Below are 19594 nucleotides of genomic sequence, written 5' to 3'. Positions count from 1 at the left end.
GTTATCACGTGCGTGCTTTTCGTGATATTAACCTTTGTTTTAATTTAAAAAAAAGAGGACTTATTTACATAGTCGAGTTTTCTCCGTGGAGCCCCCCTCCGCGGACCGGTCACGTTGGCACTGTTCATTTGCCGCTTTAGCATATGCACAATATTTGCCTAAATTAAGCACATAATCAGTTGCTAATCTTTATTATAATGTCTGATTATTAATGGCATTGTTTCAGTCGAGTGCCAAATGTGGATTCCACGAAGCTTTTTAGGCGGCGGAAAATTATATATCTTTTTTAAAATTGAGCTTAGGCAAGGGTCTTTTTCATTTTTTTTTCATGGAGCTTTTTTTAGGTGAATTTTGGATTAGATTGATCCGTCCAAACGAGTAAAGCGAAAACTCCAACGTTGGAAAGACGCGCGACAAGAACATTGTTCCGCTCGTTGGGGCGGGTCGGTGTCGAGGATCAAATCCCGCATAAAATTAATATTTTAATGATTTTTTTCTCGGAAGAATGACAGATCGTCGTCCCGTGTCGAGATTCGATTATCATGCTAATTCGAGTTTTTTCTTTGCCGATGGTGAATCTGATTGAAAATAAATCGCTCTCTAACTTTTTAATAATGTCGCGACCGAAGGGGAAAAGTACAAAAAAAAAAATTTAAAACTTATTGCATCAGTATTAATTCAGTCTTAAATTTTTCGACTTGACCATCATTTTCACATTGGTACTAATTCAGTCCGTATGGCCAATTTAAGCTAGAAATTGCTGACATGATTTTATGTGGTACGGCCGGTATTGACATGGATAATTTTTTTAATTAAAAATTGTTGGAATTTTTTATTAGTTTTTTTATAAAATTTCTCCTTTTTTTTTTCCTTTGAACTGTGCAGTCGGCGACCAACCACAGGCGAGGATGTCGCGGCCTCTGGCGAGGGCTCGAACTTGGCTCGTATGCCAAACTAACCTTCCGAAGTCAAATAAAGATAAATTCGTCCACACGACGGGAGGTTCGATTTTCGGACAATCTCTACTATTGTTTCGATTGCATGAAATTCCGGGTCCATAGGCAAAACGTGCACGGTCACCATGAGGATAATGTCGCCGGACCAACTTACACGTTAGAATATTCTAATTATGCCGACCTAAGTTACATCGAAGGATCTCAAGAGACCCCTTTTTCATTTCATCACTTTAACAGGCTAAACGTGCAAAAATTAGTTTAGCTGAAAAAATAACCACGGTAAGAAATATAGTGCGGCAATTTTTCTTTAATGGGGGTTATTAAGGGCACAAGCAAGGGCCAGCCGACCTTTGCCGGTCGCAGGTGAGGGCGGCCCTCGCCAAAAACAGGAAAAAGAAAAGAAAAAAGTAAAAATATTATTAAAAATCGTCCACTCAGCACCCGACCGTCTATGCTGGCACTATCGGCATCCACATCAACAATTTCCAATTAAAATTGTCTGGATGGATTCAATTGGCAAAACGTGAAAATGTTTAGTACTTAATTGGCAAAATCGAAAGGTTCAGTACTTGAATTGGCAAGATTGCAATCGTTTCATGGCTGTACGGGCAATTTTCCCGGGGCGATTAGTTCCCCTAAACCCGGGTGTGAATCGCCTAATTACGATGTCAATCCAAAGAAGAACAGCATTAGCCATCGCCCTCCTTTCCCCTCCACGTGAGAAAAGGCAAAGGGTTTGGTCATCTAATCAAAAACCCTAAAAAGGAGCCACGAGAAAAAAAGTTTCCACTAACCCACCCCGCCCCCTCACCTTTTCTCTTGTCCAGAGCTTCTTCGCACTTGCACGCGACAAGAACAAAAAGCGCACGTAATTAACGACACAACCAAACCCTTAATCAAGCATTAGCATTTCTCTTACTTTAATTAAAGACGATTAGCTTTTCTTTTCTCCTTTTTCTTCTTCTTCCCCTGGGGGTCATGATTTGACCCCGGCTTTTGGAATGCGTACTCGACGATGACTTTCGAGGACAGCGAATCATTGGAACGACTTGTGTCCTAAGCTGCTGCTTCCTTCTTCTACTTCTTCTTCTGCTGCTGATTAGTAATTAGCACAGGAACATGCGCTGGTTTTCGACATTCTCGAAGTTGCTTGCCCGACCTGCTTTACGCAACAGCTCTTCCGTCGCTTGTCACGACCCAAAAGCTTCGTTGTTCATGCACGTAGGGATGGATTTGACCGGATTGGATTAACGTGAGTCGCAATGCAGGAATCTTTGATTATAAACAATGAGGTTTGGCCTGAGTTTCGCGCACGAACCCGGGGTTTCGGCAGGTGAATGTGTTGCGAAACGATACCGGGATGGTTTTTCTTGTGCATGCGGAGTTTGCACTCATGGGCCGCGAAATCTCTCGTCAGTTATTCGAGCGTCGAACGTGTCGTGCGTTGCGGCGGAGTTATTTCGGTTCGGATTTTCGACGAGTTGTAACGTGATCGAAAGAGGACACCTGCTCTCATCAAATTGTCTTGGCAAAAGTGTGCAAAAAGTATGTGATAAACAATATGCATCTCGAGCATAATACTCAAAAATAAAAAATATCACTTTAGAAAGTAGTATGGTCTCCGAAATTGGATATGAATCATTAGGAAACCAACAGATAATTCGAAAGTCTCCAATTTGCTCGAATGCATGCAAAGATATACGTTAAGGTTGACAATTCGTGTTAGCGTGTCACTATCATATTCATCATTCAAGTCAAGTCGTGCTAGCATTAGAAGATTATATACATTAATCTATTGCATATTTGTAACCCATGCGATTGAATTACGACAAACACGTACACAAACTAAACGGGCGATATCACATCACATCGGATCTCCTAATTTAATTAGTTTTAATGCGAATTGTGTCGAACATTATCGACTCTAGTGGCCAATTTGAATAATAAAAAGAAAAATAGTACGGTACCGATTAATTCAAATTTCACCCTCCGGTCAAACATCGCGAGAAAACTGTTGACCAGCTTAATTAGCGGTGGAAAAAGAAGAAATCGGAAAAAAAAAAACAGAAAAAAAGGAGGGATGAAAAAAGAAACCCCAAAAATAAATAAATAAATAAAAGAAAAGAAAAGAAAAAGAATCGGTGTAGACGTCTAAAGTCACCGCGGTTCCTGTTCCATGGACCGGGACGGCCCAGCAGCGCTGGGATCCGCACACGTGGCCGCGATCGAGCCGTCGATGGGGGGCCCCCGTGTTGACCTGACCGGGAGCGGAGCGGGGGCGGGGCCCAGGGGACGGGGCACGTGGCGGCGGATGGTGCCGAGATTTGCACTGTGAGCACGTGGGGGGGGGGGGACTTTTTCATATTTTTCCAATTTTTTTTTACCATAAAAAAAGACGAGGAGAGGCTTATCCACTCGCATCGGAACACGTGTATTTTATTTAAAAAGAGAAAATTAAGTGGGGCCCACGTAACTAAAAGGTCGCACCCATTAAATGCGACAGAGAAATGCCCTTCTTGTCTTTACGACGGGGCCACGAGACGGCGTCGTTTTTGGGCCCCCCACGCGCAGCCCCACCGAAACGAGGAAGCATTGGTGTCGGAAGACACCAACCCCCCCCCCCCCCCCGCCCCGCTCCCAACGATTGATGGGGGTATCCTCGTCGTTCGACAGTCACTTTTATGTTCAGTTTCCTAGAAGCCCCCGTTAGCCGAATTCGACGGTGAAATTTAGGGCGGGGAATGCGAGAGAACCGCGCGTAGTTAATCGACTCATTCACGGTGCAGCAATGGAAGAACCTCGTGTAATGTCCGTCGATCAGCATATGACCGAACCGATCGATGTCTCGATGGGTTTGCCGAGTGGTTAAAAAAGAGAGAGAGAGGGAGATTTTTCCGGGCACTGATACGGACTCTAGCGATCGGGTCACGAGGAAGTAATTTTAAGTGGATTGGTATATACCCCGCCCCGTCCTTGTGTGGATGGATTGCTCTTTTGGTTGACCTTTGTGTTCGGGAGCATCTTAGGTGAAGAAAGTGGAAGGACAACGTTAACAAATCCAAACGTCACCCCCCCTTTTTCACTTCACAAGTATTCTAAATTATTAAGAATTTTCCATTTTCCAAAACAGATTGAGAAATACCTTATACCACAAAACGCACAAAGGAAGAAAGGGCCGGATCTATTAATTTTAGTATCATCCCAGTAATTCACCTTTCATGTAGACCAAAAGCCATAATAATTTTCCTTTCAAATAGACCAAAAGCCACACAAACAATATGAAATCGGGAAAACTCAACACTAAATTTCTCTCCCAGAATTCGAAGTGCTGGCAATTCATCAGCCGACACACAAGATAAGCGCGATAAATAAATAAGTAGGAACAAAAATAGGGTATTGTCTCTATTCCAACAAGGGCATCGGTCACAATAGGAAAAACAAAGGGGAAAAGAAGAGGCGAAATGAGATTCTTGATCCAAGAAGGGGTTTGATTGCATGCATATGGCACTAGTTAAGTCAATTCATTGAAAATTAGAAATGGTGTGCAACCGGCTACGCAGCTCTCGATATCGGAAAAAAGTCAACTCGAAATTGTTCCAATCCTCGAGCATCGGAAATCACGAATCCGTAGGTCAACGTTGGATTTCCACCTCCGACGTTGCTTCCGGCGGAAGTTCTCACGAACAACATGCGGAGCGGCTAAAAAACGTAAACCGAGAGCAGTCGTGACAAGAAACTCTTGTAGCGACGACAATCGTGTTTTTGCTACGTTTTCGTTTTCTGTAATGAAACGGGTTCGTCTGCACACCCTCCTCACCCGCCCACATGGAGGTGACGAGGACAAATTCTTTTTAGGGTTGTCCGTCTTGTTAAAGATAATTGGACATAAAACTATCCGAAAATCAGTCATCGAGGACGATGTTGAGAGGAGATCCTATTAATATTATGATGATGGCTATCCATTTGGACTGTCCCCGAGCTTAAGCCATGATAATGTCGTCTGATCACCAACATGCCAAGTTGGTTTAACCACACGTTGACCCAACCATTAACACGCTCTGTCTGTCTCCTTCGGCAGATTAAATCGAGGGCAAACGTAAGTTTTCCCTCCCTAAACAAAGATAGACTTAATTAGCGGACTACGGCATGATTTGACGTACGAGCTCGCTCGATTATATCTTACGGATCACAACATGTTAGAGCACTCACGTCTTCGAATCCTCAGTACGTAAGGAATTAGATTTTTACCTAAGTTGACAGCGCTTTCACGAATTTAATATGCGATGCTAAATGGCATCAGTGCAAGATTCTAATAAAACTTTCATCCTAATTGAAACATCGACGCTCAAGCGGAAGCACTTAAATGCTAGATTACGGTTTTCTTCAAGCAAGAAAACTTCTCCATAAGTGGGCGGTATTCCAAAGGCCTTGCCAAGTGTTCTTTGTAGAGGACACAGAATACTTTGCCTCTGTCATGAGCTTCAGTTAACTCCTTGCGTAACAATTGGTGAAGTGAAACTTGAGAAGATGGTCGAACCGTATGTGAAAGTACCAACTATAGAATGACGCACTTAGCGAAGTAAAACGATCGCGCGTGAATGACTAGGCATGCTAATACATTGTGCCGAGTTTCATCATTCATGCTTCTAATGCAACATTCATCGACACTCATTCAGTTAAAAAGTTCATGTGTACATTCATTGATATGTGTCTGATGTGGATGCAACTTATAATGCTGTTCAAAATTGCAGAGATGCTGAAATTTCATGTCATGCTCAAAATGGTAATAACGAAGGAAAAAGAAGGGAAAACAGAAGCAGCTCCGAACATGGACTCATGGGTTGCCTGCGTAGATATGGATCTAACAATAAAAGCGGGGTACTTTCCCATGGCCCAGCCCCAGCGTAAGATGGGAAACGACGGCGTTTTCGCAATTTGCCATAACTCATCGCAGTTCAGTCGAACTCATGCAGCACGAGCTTACATTCTAAAGGCTCAATCTAAGCACCAGCCAACAAGAAACTTTACATCCTGCTTATTGATTCTACAATCAGCTCTATCTCAGAGGGAGACAATGCTCTTGCTTACCCACCCAATTGCTGGGCAGAGGAGTAGAGCGAATCACTCCCTCACACCATCATCGATGCTACCGAACGACAGATTGCCCACCCAGAATCCTAAATGTGCGACACCCGGTCGCTCCCCAAAGACCAGCTTGTGTTAAAGAGGCATTTCGAGTTGGGTCGAAAACAGAAGCATTTGCCGGACAGTAACACAAGTTACAAATTTCAAACAAAGAGAAGGCTCAAATATAAACACGTCTCATCCAAGAGACTCCTGGGGATCTACTTGATGGTGATGTAACGATTCGTTCCATGCTTGGCCCAGTATTCCTTTAGATCTAAGGGTATTGACAGATCGCGTCCTTCGTCTGCCAACCGACTGAGCAGTTTCGTAAATACACTCCCACTCATCTTGCGACCACTCACCCGGGCATGACGCTTGTGCGGAATCTGGGGTAGTGGATACATCGAAAGGGTGGTAGTGCAGCAAGACGACTGCCACCCACCATTTCCCCATTTATAGCAATGCCGAGGAATGCCTGTACACGAGCAAACCGGAACTGGCATGGTGGAACCGTTAAAAACAACTAGGTTCAAACAGACATCGGCACTATCCCACTTGGACCTCACCTTCTTCCCATGTGATAGTACTTGCACGTTCAAGTCCTCACCTACTCTTTTCCCCTTCCTTTGTGTACTTGAGCCCTTCGATACAATTCCCTTACCCTCTTTTGAGCGCTTTCCTTGGCGTGGTTTGACGGCATCAGCAGTAATGGATGAAAGGGGGAAAGCATCTGTTATACGTACATCCGCGTTAAGAGCTTCAGCTATGTCAGCCTGAGAGTATGGTGGGTGGTGGAGGCGCTTCAACCCGTGTTGATTTCCCCCAACCATCGTAAAGTTGATGGCATGCTCCCAGTATTGAAGTGCTGCTCTGGCATTGTCCCTCTCCATTAGGGCCTTATCGCGCTCAATCAGTGCCTCATCACGCTGCCTGAGGGCCTCGTTGCGTGCATCAATTGCTGCCTTCGTTTGAGCATCCGCATCTTTGCGTTCTTGAATAGCCTGCTCCTTCTCTCTAAGGATGTTCATTATCTTCTGATTCATAGCTAAAGCATTCTTTTCCTTCATTTGATGCTGGGGGGCCATATTCCACTGCACATTGCATAGACATACTTTAAGCAAGGATCCTTATACAGATCGAAATTCATGAAAAAGCAGCTTTTCCGTTGGCTAATAAGATATCATCGCATGTAATTACCGAAGTGTGCATCAACTTGTAAGGATATTGCACCTTATGTCTAGTATTTCCATGTTGTCCACCGTCATCCATATTAGCTCCAGATTACTTGCAACTAAGGCATAAGCCACTTCTCAAGGTAAATATCAGAATGCTGCTGGGCCAACTTATTTCTTCGTAAAGGACGTTCCAGAAATACCTGTTCCCAGAAAACAGAAACCAAAGCCTTAACTTCAAATTATAGCTCTCTAGCTAATGAAATACAGACTCCCGAGGATGATAAGGATAAACAGGGAAAGGAAAAATAGAGAAAAAGGGTTGCTCATAGAGAATGAAAAATAACAATCCAACCTTGGTAAAAGCTATAACAACTCAAACCCATTAAACTGGTAAAACAGGAGGTCCTTTTTTTTTTTTTTGTTCCTTTTTGTTATTTTTTTATCGTTTCAAACAGCAAAAAGTTTCTGCCCCCAGCAGGGGAGCCACCACCTCCAGGCAGGCATAAATCTGAACTAACTCCAAGACAATAGAAGGGAGGATAACATAAATGACAACATCATTCGCTAAAAGATAATACAGATGGTGTCGAGAATTCAACTGCTAACCAGAAGGAAAAGGCAAAGACTGCAGATAGGTAAGAGCTACTAAGGTTTCGTACATAAGGATGGTAGAGTACCAATTAGCAAGAAAGAAGCTGGATCTAATGCCTGTATCCAATCAGTGGTTTTCCACACTTACAACCATAACAGGAAAATCTCCCAGAAGACAAAAAGGAAAAAGAGAGAAACATTCAATTGACAAGTAGACTTTAATTGCATGGACAATGAAAGCAAGAATTAAAAAATGACTCGTGACAATGAATTTCAAGACAATTCCAAATGCCAAGTGGGATGCGTTAAGGATAAAACCAGAAGAAGAGCATTCAAGTAGCATTCCTGAAGGAAGAGATGCAATTCATTACAGACTGCATACTCATAATTTGCGGAAAACATCACATTGAGTGTCATGACATGATTCGCAGAGAGCCACATATTCACACTAACACTAGTCAAACCATATAGTAACTTCCCAACACCAAGAACGAGCAAGTGCCTTCCACGTCTACTATACACCTGTAACCGTTGAGACAAAGTCAAACAAATTTCGTTATTCCTTGTTCACCGTGTCTGTAGCAAAACCTACCATACGTTATTTCATGCCAACGAAAAAGAAAGCACATTTTCCTGTATCGAAGATACTTGATATGGCATTTTAACCATACAGTTAAACTAGGAGATAGAGTTTTGAACCATACAGTTGAACTTTCCTAATAAGCGACGATTCGACCCTCCAAATACCACGATATGTGCCTGTGACGATAAAGGCCCATTAAATTACCAGAAGCTGATCTATTTCCACTGTAAGAACGTCTAAAACAGCGTATTCTGACAGGCCAAGCACAAGATATTTTGCGAGCATCAATATTCACATTTTAAAATGCTCTTCATTATCACGAGTCAAATAAATGCCATCAACCAAGTCCGTGAAATTGCAAACATGCATTCGCATCACTGACAACCAATGTGTTGCTCAGTACTGAGACCAACTCCCGGAAACTCCGGAAAATTAAGACGCACTCCACTATCCTACATTTCCCTCATTAACATCCCAGCAATTTTGAAACTTGCCACATGCAAGTTCAGAAGCACGATGATCGACAATCATCAAAAGGCAGCTAATCCAAGATCTTCCACTAGTATATAGCAATCCTTGCCGACACTATCACTGCGCAAGTGACCTCCGGGACAAGGCATTCGCTCGCATCTCTCCATTCTCGGCAAATTTCATGCAAACACTCGATTCAAGCATCGACGATGAAAATCATCGGGTCGACAGTTCCCAATGCACCCCTCTCCAAATTCGTCCCCAGAAAAAAAAGCTCCAGCTCCAAGCTGAGCAATCGGCCATCCACATTCCTAAACAAGCCACCTACTACCACGCAATTCCACCAATGAACACAGCCATTCCCTGAACACCGTCCGTACCATTCCAGCGAAGCTTCAGAACAACCTACACGAAATCTTCGAGTTCTCTCAGAGCGCGCGTGCATACACACATATATACACATATATACAGAGAGAGAGAGAAATCCGCTCTACACATGACTGAACCCTACTAAATCCGCGAAAGTTCCCGAAAAGGATCGAAGTCGCGTAGCTAAGAGCAGAAACTCAACAGGCAAAAATCGAAGCACAAGCGAGCCCGGAAAACCAGACCAGAGAGCGAAGATCACGGCCGACAACCTGAGACACTGGGGACATCGAGCCCGAAGCTAACGAAGAGGAACCGACAGAGATCAAAACGAGATTGGTGTCTTACGGCGATATCAGTTCCGGCGATGACAGCGTCGCGGATCAAACCCACGCTCCGCCTCAGACGTGTTCGCTCCGTCCGGGAGAATGCGAAAACGCGGAGGTCGGGGCTAGAGAGAGAGAGAGAGATATGAGAGAGACAGAGAGAGAGACAGCGATGGGGAAGAAGTTGGGGAATGCCCGTACATCTGAGATCCTACCTTTTGTTCCTACGGCGTCGTTTGGATTGGACTCTCTCTCTCTCTCTCTCTCTGCCCCCCCACCCCTAAAATTTATTTCACGAATTGAGGGTGCTTTGTGGGAAAAAAAAAAAAGAAAAAGGACTTATTTTTCTATGAGCCAAAAAATTGCGTACTTGTTGAGAGTTTGAGATGGCAAGTTTTGTGTACGAACGAACGATGGGTTTTTATAAAATTAAAAGGATGAGGTTCAACTTTGCCGTCGTCGTAGGGCCTTTTTCAAAGCTTAGAAAAGAGTCGAAAAGGTTTTTTATTTATTATTTAAAAGCTGGAGATAGGGAATTGAAAAAAGGGGAACCCTCTAAAAGCACGGGATTCCTTTTCAACAGTCGAACCGGAATCCAGAAAACTAGTGCCCATTTTTTTTTTTTTGTCGAGAGAAACGTATTGTCCATTCTACTACATTCGAGGCTGCGGCTCCCATCAACCGCGGCTTTCATCGCCTCCGGTCGGTTAGTCGCCGGCCTTCGCCGATCGCCTCTCACGCTACCGCCGCCAACTCGGGGCTAGCCGTGTGCCGTGACAACGCCAGACAAATGACCCTCTCAGGAAAATTACCAAAAAAGTCCTAGATTTATTGTAATTGTACCAATTCAGTTATAAACATTTTTTGCATTTGTGTTAATCAGTCCATCAGGCCAATTTTTGCTGAAAATCGGTGACATGGACCCTGGTCATCTTACGTGATGCGGCCGGAGATAACGTGGACAATTTTTAATAATGTTTTAATATTTTTCGAATTTTTTTTCTTTTCTTTATCTTTTTTTTTCCTCCTTCGTTCTCTAGCCGACGAGGTATCTGTTTTTCGGGGTTTGGTTGGTTGGTTGTTGGTTTCGTGTGTGTTGAGGGTTGCGATCAGTCTGAATACCGCTCGATTCGATGTGTGTTGAAAAGTTGGGAAGAATATGGTGGAAGAGCACTGGTGCCAAGCCCGTGCCTTTGCGCGAACAACTGCGGCTTCACCTAGCGACGGCGAGGGTGAGGTCGAGCCTCGCCATGGATAGATGAGGCTCAACCCCTTGCTGACCAGAGGGAGAAGGAAGAAAAAAAAAAAGAAAGAAAGAAAAAAAGAGAAAATATTCGAAAAAAATATTTAAATTTTATTAAAATTGTCTACATTAGCGCTGAACGCGTCACGTAGAACGACCATCGTCCATGTCAACAATTTTAGGCCAAAATTGGCCAAATTAACTGAATTGACATAAATGTAAAAGATTTATGACTCAATTGACAAAAAAAAAAATTCATGACTGAGTTGACACAATTGTAATAAGTTTAGGACCTTTTTTGTAATTTTTCCCACCCTTTCGTGCACATTGTGTTGCTAGTAGCAAGATTTACAACCGTTCTGGTTGGGTTGGTATTCACACTTCTTGAGATTGTGTCGGTCGAGCTGCAACTCAATGAGACTAAGCTTTCGGATTTTACGCGGATTGAGTTTCGGAGTGGTTGATAACCGCCCCTAACCGTACTATTGCATTATATTTTCGGTTTGTCGTGCCACTTATCCATTGCTCTATTGCATAATGCATTCGAGCAGTTTCTCTGACTGCGCAATGCAACCAGCAACACCAATCCGAGTAATCTCACCTCGAATTTCTCTGCGCTTCTATATGTTCAATGCAGATCATTTGCTAAAACAGAAGCAGAGTGCCTATACTTCGTTTGCCCCGGAAATGTAGCAAGAGAAAGTCCACAAAAATAACCATGGAGGTGTTGTTGCGGTACTTTCCGTCGAAACATCAAACCGAACAGTTTGTCCAGGTAAGAGATACAACATGCTTCAACATTGACAGGTGCAATTCAATAAGAGACTCGGCGCACAAGTGTTTCGACAAGCTACAAGTATGCATTTCACCTCCCACGTAATTATTCTCCATATGAAAAGCAGCAGCATCCGTCCTAAGCAAACATGCTTCTGGACATACTCAAGCAAATAGGTTTATGCCCCAACTCGCAGTGTTAGTACTCCGGTGTGCCCGGTCGATACTCTTGATCAGGGCCATGTCCTCTTCCGCAAGCTCGAAATCAAAGACCTGAAAGTTCTCTTCCAACCTCTCAACCTTTGAGCTCTTTGGAATGATAATGGTATTGCGTTGGATACCCCACCTCAGAACTACTTGTGCAACTGTCTTCTTGAACTTTTCAGCCAGACCCTTGAATCGATAGAGAATTGAGGGGAATTGTCAAATATTGCAAAGCGGCAGAAACTAAAAGGAAGAAAGAAAAGATCACCATGAATGATACAGACAAGCAGTACCTTGAGAACTGGATCTTCCAAGCATGAAACGGAACCAAACCATTCTGTGTTTGCAGCAGCGCCCCCGAGGGGAGTGTGTGCAGTCACACAGATACCATGTTTCTGACAGAACTTAACAAGGGAATCGCGTTGGAAATATGGATGGGTTTCAATTTGATTAACAGCGGGCTTCACTTTGGAGTAGGCCAGGCAATCTCTGGTTAGGAAGATGTCGTAGTTGCTGCACACAGTTTCCATACAACAGTCAGAGCAATCAGAAGGTCCGTAAAACATGCAGGGCATTCAAAATTTCTATTTTGAGAAAAGGATTGTAAAGCATTCCCAGCCTCTGTCGGTAGTAATTACTTCTCATAGATAGTACTACTTAAGAATAAGAAGCTCAATTTCCAAGGAGGATGAACAAAATGGAAAACCTAGATTTATGAGGCAGTTAGACTGCTCCCTGCTCCTCCGGGCATCGCATACAGCATTATTTGAAGAGTCTTATTATTGTCACATCTTCCCAGAGAAAAAATAATAAGTGCAATCCTTTCACCAAAGATACTCCTTCCACAAAAGATTTATCAATTGCCATGGAAACGTTATGCTCCCAACATCAGGTCCAAAATATCAAAATCCCAGGAGTGCGCATCACCAAAAACGCTCTTGAAACTAAACTCTTGCTGTGGACTTCAAACTATGAAGGAACACCATCTTTGTCAGATCCTTGGTTTAAACTAATGCCAGAGGTCACCTCTCAAGTACTATAGAGAAGTAAAGAAAATTTCCCAATGAATATGGGAAGTCCTTGAATTACAATCTCCTTTACTGTCACATTGGAGCTTCCCCTTCCAAGTAAAAATGCTAAATATTTCATGAGAGGTGCCTTAGAAAATGTTAAACTATCCAAAAAGTTCTCGAACCTGATCCCGATGCTTCGAACTAAACCCATTGAGACAAGATCTTCCATGGCCCGCCATGTTGTTTCCAAAGTTATGGTTGTGTCAATTTCCAGCACCCCCTCATCATCCAGAGCACTACTGATTTTGCCAACTCCTGCATGTATACACGTTACAACAAGATGTTGAGCAATCAAAACAAAACGCCTCTGGTAGAATCTTAGACTCTAATAAAGGGTAAAGGCACTAATATGAGCAGAGTAAAGATAAAGTGCTAAAGCTTTGTGAACAATATGGCAATCAAAATCACATCTAAATTTCCAGCAGTTGACTTTTCCACCATTCTTAACAAGATCAGTGCATCATGAGCATAAAGAAATTAACACAGCAATATCAAAAGACTTAGCCCAGGACACACACTTAGTTGATATCACCTTGTGGGGATACTTGATTTTATTGTCATTACCAATATACCACCTTTTGACTTTGAGCGGAAAACACCTTTTAACCAAGATGTAATGCTCAGCAGCTCATTGAGTAGCTCGTAAAGTTTGGAATCGGATTACAGTTTGCAAGTAGAATCAGATGCTAAAATGATGTTATGGGAATCACCAGTGTGTTTAGTTGCTATAGGGAAGTGAATAAGGTAGAGATCCAAATAATCAAGCTGTAACTTCTTCAGACTGTCCTTACAGGCCTCTACGACATGCCCGTGATCTGAATTCCAAAGCTGCATGAGGGAGGAACATTCAGAAAATTAGACAGTCCATACTTAGCGTGGCATAGATTCAAAGTCGCGGGAGGATCACTAAACCCGCCTTGGTGGTGATGAAAAGTTCCTCCCTCTTGACAAGCCTCGTCTGCAACGCATCAGCAAGCGCCTCGCCAACTTCCGCTTCATTCAGATAATCAGCTGCACCCGACACGAACTGGTTAAACACTATAAAATAACAACCTCAGAGGATCTATCTTGCAATGCATCATTTCAAAAAATGCACAAAGTGTCATTACAATTACGGGCGACTTACTTCGAAGAAAACGCGCGAACGAACAATAACGGTTCCTCTGTTCAAACTATTCTCCCCGCACACGCAACGAATGCCGAGGCACGCGAGACTAGCATCGATTTCTTGTTCTAACATTCTCAAATTCAATCGATAGATAACTACACCAATCCTCTCGCTGCTTCAAATCTTCTTAGCGGACTCTCCGAACAGTAGAAAAACAAAGAGGAAATGCGCCAATCAGTGTCCGATCATGTTCACCAGCAAAAAGGCCCGACAAACTCCTGGTCCACGCTCCTTGACACTTACCCAGTACCAGATAACGAACAAAACAAGACAGACACAGCTATTACACTAAATCGACCGAACAAGAAACCGACCGAAACCCTAGAAAACGAGGATAGGATTTGAAGACAGCCAAATGAAGAGCCGCTGCGCCGCGGCGTACCGGCGCAATCGAAGTGGCGATAGCCGATCTTGATGGAGTTGATGATGAGGTCCCTCATCTCCCGCTTCTCCACGCGCCACAGGCCGAGGCCGATCGCTGGTATTTTGAATCCACTGCTGAGCGTGACCGCCATTCTCGCGAGCTCTCGCGCAATCCTCTCGTGCTTCCGGTTTGGGATATCAGCTGAAGAGCTGAAGAAGAAGATGCGGCTGCTAGCTCTTTGGCTCCTAGCGTTTTTCTTTCTATTTATTAGTAAGGATAATGGCACAAACAGATTCCAAATTTTGATGTAATATGCAATTTGGTCCCCGAATTTTTAATTTATTTAATATTATCCATAAATTTTTAGTACATATTCAATTCAGTCCCTGATTTTCAATATAGTCCCTAAACTTGAATTAATAGAAAGATCAGATTAACATTTTCATATAAATTTCATAACTTAATTGAACATGTATCTAAAGTTCAAGGACGATATTGAACAAATTAAAAGTTCAGGAATCACATTGCACATTGGGTTAAAATTTAAGGACTATATTGAATAAATTAAAAGTTTATGGACCAAATTACATATTGGCTCAAAGTTCGTGGACTGTTTGTGTCATTTTCCCTTATTATTATCACGTGTTCATGACAAAACTAATTTTTTTGGAAGTAAATTAAAAAAATAAAGAGAAAACAAAGTGTCTTTAATATACACGGGATATTCATAATAAACAAGAACAAAATGCGTGATATTCTTGGTTGCGGCATCTAGATCCTACAAAGTAATAGAAAACTAACAAAAGAAGGAAAATAAATAAATTGGAGGCTACCACTTTAAATTGTTTTTTTTTTTTTTTACCTTTTTTTTTTTTTTTTTTTTTTTTTTTTTTTTTTTTTTTTTTTTTTTTTTTTTTTTTTTTTTTTTTTTTTTTTTTTTTTTTTTTTTTTTTTTTTTTTTTTTTTTTTTTCCTATACTTCTTTTTTTTTTAAATTTTTTTCACAAAGAAAACCCAAACAAGAAAACCTAAACCTTTAACGATTTGCCAATTTTTTGCTCGGTTTTGTCTGGCAAATCGCTGGCATTCGCGATGCTAGTGATCTAGTCAATGTCAGCTTACTGCAACTTCTTCCAGGTGGCTCAGTACGTACGGTGGCACCAAATAATTGCTAAGATGGATTATTTTTGTAATTTTTAAATTTTCTAAATTTTTTTCTTATTCTTCCTTTTTCTATTCTCTTTTCTTTTCTCTTTTTTCTCCTTCCCTTTTTTCCTGCATCAACCATTGCCGAGCCTCATCGATCCATTCAGGTGAGGAGGGCCCTCACCCGCCTAGGTGAAGGCGTCCCTCGCTTGAGGTTAGCAAGGGTGGTCCTTGCCTGAGATCAACGGAGTGGCCATCAACTAGACCCGACAATGGCCGAGTGCAGGAAAAAGGGAAAAAGAAGAAAAGAAAAGGAAAAAAATAAAAAATATATTTAAAAGATTACAAAAATTATCCACGTCAGCAATTTTCGATCGAAATTGATCAAAAGGACTAAATTGGCAAATCATAAAAAGATACAGGACTAAAATTAGCAAGTTGTGAAAATGTTTAGGACTAAATTGACACAATTGAAAAGTTTAAAATTGAATTGGGCGCCGTGCAATAGATCGAGGACATTTTGGACAATTTTGTCTAGATAGGCTAACCCACCTTTGAATGAGTAAGTTGTCCGCATTTTAGACAAGACTGAAGACATCCCTTATCGAACCCAATGCTGGCAGTGAATGTTGAAATTTGTCCAACTAGAAAGAAGGGAAAGAATAGATGCCAAAGCAGATAGAAACTGAGCTTCAATGCCAGTGCCTTCATGAGTGGATGCCTCTAAACCTATCATAGATTCATTTGTATTTCTCAAGCTTGGAATTGAGGTCCACATGTTACGAGCAATTAAATTTCGGCCAAATGAACTGAAATTTCCTCGTTGGAATTCATGAAGATGAGCAAATTATAAATCAGCAAGAATCGGCTCGGGAGTTACTGTCAATTAAGATCACACTTCCAGAATTTCCACAGGGTCGGTTCGGGCTTTCGAAATTCTCTTAGTCATCCATCCATGACACATTCTAATGGCAAGCCTTATGTAAAAACTCTGCTTAGGGGAAATGCTCATGTAAAACTCGGGTTTATCTACCACAAGACTTGCTGCTCCAGCTAATAGTTCAATTTTTGCCCATGGAGGAGTGGCGGGATTGATCTCAACTAGCTTCGCTACACGATGCCTAATTAAGAATTGTTCAAAACAAGGGAAATAGTATGAAAAGTAGTACGAAGTCGTTTTCCCACTAGAATAAGATTGCTTAAGCAGATACTTTGGCTTCGGAGGTGATAATAAAAATACCCAACCCACATTTCTTTGCCCGACAAAAATTCCTCAATCCAGATACAAAGAAAAGTTTGAAGAATTTAGTTCCATGATTTCTAGGAATGCGATACCCATTGACTAAAATGCTCAGTACTTGTTGCTATCGGTATATACAGATTGTCTTCTTCAAGTTAGTCCAAAGAGCGCTAACCATCTAAATTTCCACAAAAGAAGATATTGCATTTCCCAACAACTTGGATATTAGATATACTCCAATGGTGTTTACAAATGTTTGTGTTTGGTGAAGGCAACGGCCGGTCACTCTAAATGAAATGCATGAGGCCAAAATCTATTTTGACAACCGACACCGATTATCAGGGCTCAAATGCCGAAATTTTGCGTGAAGGAGAATGCAATGCTCTATGTATAGTTCTATCACCAAAAATTTGGGAAATGCATAGAACATATTAAAAGTTCAAGAACAACATTGCATATTGGGTTAAAGTTCGGAAACGGTAAAAAAATTCATGAACGATATCATATATTTGGTCAAAATTTAGGGATCACGTGGAGAGAAAAATGAAAAACAAGGAAAGGAAAAACGGATAGCTATTGCTCTAGCCTTTTCTTTTGTTCGAAATTGCCCTGGTTCAGAGACCAGCAGATAAGAGAAGAGGAACTTTTCTTTCTTTTCCGTTCGGAGAGAGAACAAGTACTAGAGTCCTCTCGTGCTCTTGGGCTTAACTCATGCAATGTGACAACACTTTCAACGATACAGCAAAGGCAGAATAATCAACTTTAGGGGGGGGGCTTTACATTTCGGAGAACGATCCTTCATGGACCCTAGAAGGCTCGTGTTACATATTGCTCCTGATATAAAGATGTCAATTCGTATTATTTTTCTTATATCACTCCTTAGGCCGTTGATAGGAAGATATGCTTACAATTTCAATAACAATTGCGTCAAGTTAGATACGGTTTTTCCATTTATTGCTACAGTTATAAAATGGGTTCCCTATTTTTTGAAACTTAGAACTTAATCCGCATACTTTGTCAATCGGTTCCAAAATCTACCTGGGAACCCGACCAATTTCTTTTGTTTATTTTGTTTCATTTTTTTTCTTCTTTCTTTTTTTATTTTATTTTTAGTTAAGCAAAATGAAAGTGAACGCAACAGAAAAAAAAAATTCATTTGTCAATAGGGTCGGTTCCAAAATAGGATACAGGGAAAACAGGGTAGGTTTAAGGTTCCAAAAATTGGGAACCGGTTATAACAGGGTTGGTTTCAGGTTCCAAGTCTGGACCCAACTCACCCTGGAACCGATCACCCCTAGCTGCAACTCAATGAGACTAAGGTGCTGCATGAAAACCATTCTGGTTCTGTCCAGAACTGGTTTTTTGTTCCCAGAATCAGTTTGGGACCAGAAACCCGTTTGGTAACGCAATTTCATTTTTCTATTTCCGAGACAAGTTTGCTTCCAAAACTGATTCTGAAACCAGAAATGAGAACCAAAAAAAAGTTGGTTTTTCATTTCTGGAACAAAAGTGAGAACCATTTCTGAGGAATTCATTTTCTTCAACACACATATTCATATGGAAGTCACGATCTTTGAGGTAAGAAGAAAAAGCAAAAAATCAAAAATTTCAAAACTTAAATGAATGGTTTAGAATCTGTGGCTACCCACTTTCAGTGAAATTTAAATTATTTTAGGTACCGAAAAAATAAATAAAAATAAAAAATTTCAAAATTTCACAAAATGGCTTAGAAAACCTATGGCCACCCACTTTGAGCAAAATTTAATTTTTTTAGTTGCCAAAAAAAAATTCTAAAATTTAAAAACTTCACAGAATATCTTAGAATACCTGTGGCCACCCAATTTGAGCGAAATTTTATTTTTTTAGGTGCCGAAAAAAATAAAAAAAAGCAAAAAATCAAAAATTTCAAAACTTCACAAAATGGCTTAGAATACTTGTGGCCATCCACTTTGAATGAAATTTAAATTTTTTTAAGTGCCGAAAAAAATAAAAAAATAAAAAATTTCAAAACTTCACAGAATAGCTTAAAAATACCAAGTTGCCACCCACTTTGAGTGAAATTTAAATTTTTTTATATGCCAAAAAAAATAAAAATAAGCAAAAAGGTAAAAATTTCAAAACTTTACAGAATGGCTTAAAATACCTGTGACCACCCACTTTGAGCGAAATTTTATTTTTTTAGGTGCCGAAAAGAATAAAAAAAATGAAAAAATGAAAAAATTTCAAAACTTCACAAAATGGCTTAGAATACATGTGGCCATCCACTTTAAGAGAAATTTAAATTTTTTTAGGTGCCGAAAAAAATAAAAAAATAAAAACTTCACATAATTGCTTAGAATACCTGTGGCCACCCACTTTGAGTGAAATTTAATTTTTTTTAGGTGTCGAAAAAAAAATAAAAATAAGCAAAAAAGAAAAATTTTCAAAACTTCACAGAGTGGCGTAGAATACATGTGGCCATCCACTTTGAGTGAAATTTAATTTTCTTTAGGAACCAAAAAAAATAAAAAATAAAAAATAAATACCATTTGGGCATCTAAAAAAAATTAAATTTTACTCAAAGTGGGTGGCTAGAGGTATTGTAAGTCATTCTGTGAAGTTTTGAAATTTTTGATTTTTTATGTTTTTTTTCACCTAAAAAAATTAAAATTTCACTCAAAGTGGATGGCCACATGTATTCTAAGTCATTCTGTGAAGTTTTGAAATTTTTGATTTTTTGCTTCTTTTTCACCTCCAAAAATTAAAATTTCACTCAAAGTGGGTGGTCACAGGTATTCTAAGCCATTCT

The 19594-nt window shown here is 40.8% G+C and overlaps 2 protein-coding genes across 5 annotated transcripts; both read right to left on the bottom strand.

The window, feature by feature from the left end:
• Positions 1–6194: 6194 nt before the first annotated feature.
• Positions 6195–9765, bottom strand: LOC115672825 (protein BASIC PENTACYSTEINE4). Of its 4 annotated transcripts, XM_056304898.1 has the most exons (4): positions 9542–9759; positions 7281–7458; positions 6650–7174; positions 6195–6558 (listed from the first exon to the last, which is right to left on the bottom strand). In XM_056304898.1, exons 2-4 carry the CDS (start codon positions 7350–7352, stop codon positions 6442–6444), a joined length of 714 nt encoding a protein of 237 aa, XP_056160873.1. In that variant the 5' UTR covers positions 7353–7458; positions 9542–9759; the 3' UTR covers positions 6195–6441. The 4 variants fall into 4 exon arrangements, with proteins under 4 accessions (XP_056160873.1, XP_030450640.1, XP_056160871.1 ...); XM_030594780.2 differs by having other exon boundaries at positions 6195–7174; positions 9618–9765; XM_056304896.1 differs by having other exon boundaries at positions 6195–7174; positions 9542–9757.
• A 1776-nt stretch (positions 9766–11541) lies between these two features.
• Positions 11542–14660, bottom strand: LOC130135471 (NADP-dependent D-sorbitol-6-phosphate dehydrogenase-like). The gene is made up of 6 exons (XM_056304873.1): positions 14440–14660; positions 13806–13900; positions 13600–13717; positions 13012–13144; positions 12110–12329; positions 11542–12005 (listed from the first exon to the last, which is right to left on the bottom strand). Exons 1-6 carry the CDS (start codon positions 14570–14572, stop codon positions 11778–11780), a joined length of 927 nt encoding a protein of 308 aa, XP_056160848.1. The 5' UTR covers positions 14573–14660; the 3' UTR covers positions 11542–11777.
• Positions 14661–19594: the final 4934 nt, after the last annotated feature.

This window comes from Syzygium oleosum, unplaced genomic scaffold (genome assembly GCF_021117445.2).
Source record: "Syzygium oleosum isolate NSW1041296 unplaced genomic scaffold, Sole_v2.1 Sole_v2.33, whole genome shotgun sequence".
Classification (NCBI taxonomy): Eukaryota; Viridiplantae; Streptophyta; class Magnoliopsida; order Myrtales; family Myrtaceae; genus Syzygium; species Syzygium oleosum.
The sequence above is the reverse complement of the archived record's forward strand: the minus strand, read 5'-3'. Positions and strand labels throughout refer to the sequence as shown.